At 33.1% G+C, this 5,531-nt stretch overlaps 1 protein-coding gene across 1 annotated transcript; it reads left to right on the top strand.

The window, feature by feature from the left end:
- The first annotated feature begins 436 nt into the window (after positions 1 to 436).
- On the top strand, positions 437 to 3,233 carry LOC120071899 (cytochrome P450 736A117-like). The gene is made up of 2 exons (XM_039024314.1): positions 437 to 1,575; positions 2,457 to 3,233. Exons 1-2 carry the CDS (start codon positions 661 to 663, stop codon positions 3,057 to 3,059), a joined length of 1,518 nt encoding a protein of 505 aa, XP_038880242.1. The 5' UTR covers positions 437 to 660; the 3' UTR covers positions 3,060 to 3,233.
- The last annotated feature ends 2,298 nt before the right edge of the window (positions 3,234 to 5,531 follow it).

Raw genomic sequence — 5,531 nt, 5'->3', positions numbered from 1 at the left:
TTAAACGATTTTAAACTTTAGATATCTATTATATAGATTTAACTTATAATTTTTATGGTGTAGGATGAGTCACTCAAAAGGTTAATCTCATGGAGGTCCTCCTACCCTAAAACAAATAAAATCAATTTGATTTTCCTTTTTTTTTTTTTTAAAAAAAAAAAAATCACATGATAAGGTGTACATCAGTTGGATTAGGTTGAGGGTATTTTTTGGACCAATCCAAATTAGATCGGTGACTCAAAAAACCCAAACAAAGTCTCAAACCCTAATGGTTGGGTTGGATAGGTTGTTGGATTATAATTTTTTTTTTTAATTTAAAATATGTAAACATTGGACTAGTAACTAAAATTTCATAAAATTAAACGTCAACCATCAAACATTTATAAAATTTATGATATTTATTACAAACTTTAAACAAAGATATATAGAATAAGTTTAATCCAACCCAACCCAATAATACAACTATCTCAACCCAATGCTTATACTTTTGATTAAATAGATTTGAACACCCATATCATGGTTGCTTATGTTTTTCTGTCCACACAAACGTGCGATTGATGGCATTGGAATAATTATTTGTTGGATCCTTCATTATATACATCCAAATTTCTTAATTTCTAAAATGGCAAAAATTTAAGCTGATACTAAAAAGAAAAAATTATGGAAACTCCTCTTCTTCTTCCTCCTTCTATTCAACTGTCACTTCATTCAATTTCCTTCACTGCTTTCATCGTCATCCTCATCTTCCTTCTCCAAAAATGGCTACTCTCCTCTTCAAAAACCTCACCGCCATCTCCACCAAAGCTTCCAATCTTCGGCCATCTTCTGGGCCTCGGCTCCCATCCCCATCTCACTCTGCTAAACTATGCCCGCCGCCATGGTCCTCTGTTTCTCCTCCGCCTCGGCTCTGTTCCCACCATCGTCGTTTCTTCCGCCGATCTCGCTCGAGATATCATGAAAACCCACGATCTCATCTTCGCTAACCGACCCAAATCAAGCATGAACCAGAAACTTCTTTACAGCTCCAGAGACATAGCTGCTTCTCCCTACGGCGAGTATTGGCGGCAGATGAAAAGCATTTGCGTGCTTCATCTCTTGAGCAACAAAAGGGTTCAATCCTTCCGTTCTGTAAGAGAAGAAGAGGTTAAATCGATGATTGAAAAGATTCAACACAACCCAGTTTCTGTGAATTTGACTGAAATTTTCTCTGGTTTGACTAACGATGTGATTTGCAGAGTCTGTTTAGGGAGAAAATACAGAGTGGGAGAAGAAGGGATGAAGTTCAGAGGTCTTTTAATGGAATTTGTGGAATTATTGGGGAGTTTTAGCATAAGAGATTTTATTCCTTGGCTGGGTTGGATTGATGGGATTACTGGGATGGATTCTAAAGCAAACAGAGTAGCCAAAGAGCTGGATGGTTTCTTTGACAGAGTGATTGAAGATCATATGAATCCAGAAAACAGAGACCAGAATTGTGAGGAGCACAAGGATTTGGTAGATGTTCTGCTTTGGATACAGAGAGAAAACTCTCTTGGATTTCCACTTGTGATGGATAGCATCAAAGCTATAATCTTGGTAAGATGAGTTTCCCCACATTACTTCTAAAAAGTTTCATTTCTTACTTATCTAACTTTTGCTCGCACATTGGAAACATCATATACACCAACTATTAACCTCGTGTAATTGCCATGGTTAACACTTTTATGTCCGCTTATTTCATGAAAATAAGGAGTGGAAAGGAAAATGATATTTTATTATCATATTTGATACAAATTTTTAATTTCGAAAATGAAAATATCTTATCCTAAAGTGGTTTTTCATGACCACCCAAATTGATGGATTTTCTCCATTTTCAATAGTTTTTCCTCTCTCTCTCTTTATTTTATCTTTTCATTTTATCTATTTTTCTTTTTCTTTTTCTTTTTTTTTTTGATATTGGTTAATTTATTTAATTTTTATAAACCTGTTTAGATTAAATTTATAATTGACATATATAATTCATTTTATTAATAATAATGCTAATATAATAATTTATTCTATTATTATGAATTAATATGAAAAACTATAATCTTTTAAAAAATATATGAATAACTATAATTATATTTGCTCAAGTTCTTTTTATTGGTAATATATAGACTTCAAGAACTAGATCTAAGTTTTATTATATCTATCAATTTTTTTACATTGTGTTATATCTTATTAATACTCTAAGCTTGATTGTTATATTTGTTGTTACCCTTATCAAATATATGCATAGCTCATCAAGCCCATATAGGCATTTGGGCTAAAAATAAAAGTTGGAATATCATCCAAGAATGGTAAGTCCCAAGAGGCATGTATCATGCATGCTTAGAATCTAACAATCTTTATAATATGCATGATCTACTCCTTTTATTATCAATTAGTTTTGAGATAAAACCTAATGTTATCTAATAACCTTGAGATTATGACTACAGGACATGTTTGCAGCAGGCACAGACACGACTTACACAGTATTGGAATGGGCGATGTCAGAATTGTTGAAACATCCAGAAACCATGAAGAAACTGAAGAATGAAATCAGAGAAATAAAAGGTGATCACAAAAGATGTTATGTAAATGAGAATGATTTAGAAAAAATGGTTTATTTAAAGGCAGTAATCAAAGAGACGTTGCGACTGCACCCACCCATCCCACTTCTCGTTCCTAGAGAATCAATCAGACCCATAAAGTTAAGAGGGTATGACATCAATCCTGGAACTCGAGTTATAATCAATGCATGGGCGATCGGGAGAGACCCAAAACTATGGGGAGAAGCAGAGGAGTTTAGGCCAGAAAGGTTTATGAACAATTCAATAGATTTCAAGGGTCAGGATTTCGAGTTGATCCCATTTGGTGCAGGGAGAAGAGGATGTCCTGGGATTGTGTTTGCAACTGCAATTAATGAGATAGCTTTAGCAAATTTGGTGCATAAGTTTGATTGGATGGTTCCAAATGGTGAGGGTTTGGACATGACAGGAGCGTTTGGGTTGACCATTCATAGGAATTTTCCACTGGTGGCTACAGCAACTCCTTGTTAGAGGAACACACACCAAAATTTTTAGTTGAGTTGCAAATTTGGTCTTGTAATTTAAAGAAAGTTAGAATTTCGTCCATATATTTTATAATTATAGTTTTGTTCTTGTGTTTTTGTATTAAAAAAATTCTCGTAAATAGATGCTACAGTAGAAAATATTAATGGAAAGTTTATCAAACTATTGAGACTATTTATGCATTATCGGATCATAAAGACTAAGATCTAATTCTTAAAATCATAGAAACTAAATTCTTACTTTCATTAAATCAAGGGGACTAAATTTTCAATTTAACCAATTTTCATTTATTGGATGTGCTTTTCGTTACTTTTTAACTTTTAAATAAAGTAATATAGTTCAACAATAATTAACATGTATTATATTTCTTTTGAAATTGGAGGTTCACGACTCTCCGCTCTTTCATTGTTGTAAAAATATATTCAACACTCCCAGTGGTACTAATTTCAACCCATTTATATTCATCTATTGTTTCTAAATTTATTTCTCTCACTTGTTGACATTACATGAGTACTATACCCCCATTTTCTTTTGTCTTTATTGATTACTCCATATCTTTTTTAAATGCATGCTCACACAATAGGACAATAAATTGAAAGGTTATGAAAACTCAATACAATACCAATGATTTTGGTTTGGGTAAAATACGTTTTTGATCTCTGAGAACTGGGTTGATGTCTATTTGGTTCTTGAAGTTTCAAAATTAGTACTTTAGTCTCCAGTGTTTAAAAAATAGGTCTAGTCTAAATGGTCTATGTAGTTGACTAATGAAAAAAAAAATGTGGCGTTATTGAGTTAACAAATTCTAAATGTATTGTCAATATTTATTCATTTTAAATTGATTTTATATATGATATATGAAATTTTCTCCATTTCTCATTACCTCTCCCCTCCATGCCTTTCTTATGTGGCTTTCTTTTTAGGTTTTTCCCTCTATGTCTTTGATCATGGATTTTATCTCTACCCCCTCTTTTGTTGTGTTGTTAAATGGTATGCCAAAAGGACATATTACCCTCGCTCGCTGTCTTCAGCAAGGTGATCCTTTCTCCCCCTATTTATTATTATTTGTGCTAAGGGTTTTGCCCATACTTTTCATGTTGCTTACTCTACTACTTCTATTTGTGGAATTCAATTAGTTTCCAATTTCACACTTGTATTTTTTTTTAATGCAAATGATAATTTGTTGTTTTTCAAGGCTACTATAGTGGAATGTTAGCGCATGAAGCTTTTTTTATGTGACTATGAATTAGCATCAAGGCGGTGTGTAAATTTTAGTAAATTGACTCTTTGTGTTTCTCCCAATGTTCCTTTAGCCTGTGTCCAATTCATGTGTGAATCCTCGGGTGTTCGGGCGATGGAGAATTTTGGTTTATACCTAGGGCTTCCATTTGCCTTCTCTAAAAGGAAAAGCAAAGACCTTAGATGGTCAATACACTTGAGATCATGCAATTATTGCAAGAATTGTTTGGGTGAGAGTCCTCACAATTCAAGTAGAATGGGGCTATATTTGACGAAACCAGTAATGTCAGCTCCCTAAATGAACTCCAGTCTTTATTGAGTGTCAAGGGACAAATAGGGGAGAGAAATGTTGCCAACTCTAGTGAAGTCTATCAAAGGTGTTCGACCTCTAAGATAAAAGATGGAGTTTATAGTAAGGGGTTTGAAGCTGATTCCATTATTCTCTATGAAAGGAAGAAATCTAACAACAGTAAATATTATTTGCTTGTCTTGGAAACGTATTTAGTGGAGAATGATAATTCTACCAGGATAATTGATTTAGATGTCACTAATCATGTTTGTACTTCCTCTCAGGGAATCAGTTCTTAGAGGTAGCTGGAAGTTAGAGAGATGACTCTTTGAGTTGGTTTTGGAGAGGTTATTTTTGCTATTATCGTAGGAAGACTCAAGTTATTTTTTTTAACAAGAAACAATATATGTTATTGGACGATGTATATGTTTCTCTTAAAATCAAAAGGAATTTAATTCCAATTTCTTGTTTGATTGAGCATATGCATTCTCTTTCCTTATCTGAGAATAAAGTGTTTATTTTTAAGAATGAGATTGAGATCAACTATGCTTCAATGGAAAATAACTTGTATGTACTAAGGTCGTTAGTTACAAAGGCTGACCTAAATACTGAAATATTCAGAATAACAATGATAATTAAAAAACAGAGTTTTTCCTAAAGAAAACGGTCCAACTTTGGCATCTAAGGTTAGGTCATATTAATCTCAATAGGATTGAGAGATTGGTTAAGAGTGGACTTCTAAATAGTTTAGAAGAAAACTCTTTAACAGTATATGAGTCATGCCTTGAAGGTAAAATGATAAAACAATCTTTTACTGGAAAAAACTTATAGAGCCAAAGAGCCCTTGGATTTTATACATTCAAATCTTTGTGATCCAATGAATGTAAAAGCAAGAGGAAGGTACAAATATCCATCTCTTTCATAGATGATTA

The sequence above is a fragment of the Benincasa hispida genome, chromosome 2 (genome assembly GCF_009727055.1).
Source record: "Benincasa hispida cultivar B227 chromosome 2, ASM972705v1, whole genome shotgun sequence".
Classification (NCBI taxonomy): domain Eukaryota; kingdom Viridiplantae; phylum Streptophyta; class Magnoliopsida; order Cucurbitales; family Cucurbitaceae; genus Benincasa; species Benincasa hispida.
Note: the sequence above shows the minus strand (reverse complement) of the source record. Positions and strands in the feature narration are given on the sequence as shown.

Bases quoted from the DNA above. Each gene is read 5' to 3' on its own strand.
- LOC120071899 (XM_039024314.1), top strand. From the start codon at position 661: ATGGAAACTCCTCTTCTTCTTCCTCCTTCTATTCAACTGTCACTTCAT. The intron at 1,576-2,456 runs GTAAGATGAGTT...TTATGACTACAG, and splicing joins GCATCAAAGCTATAATCTTG to GACATGTTTGCAGCAGGCAC.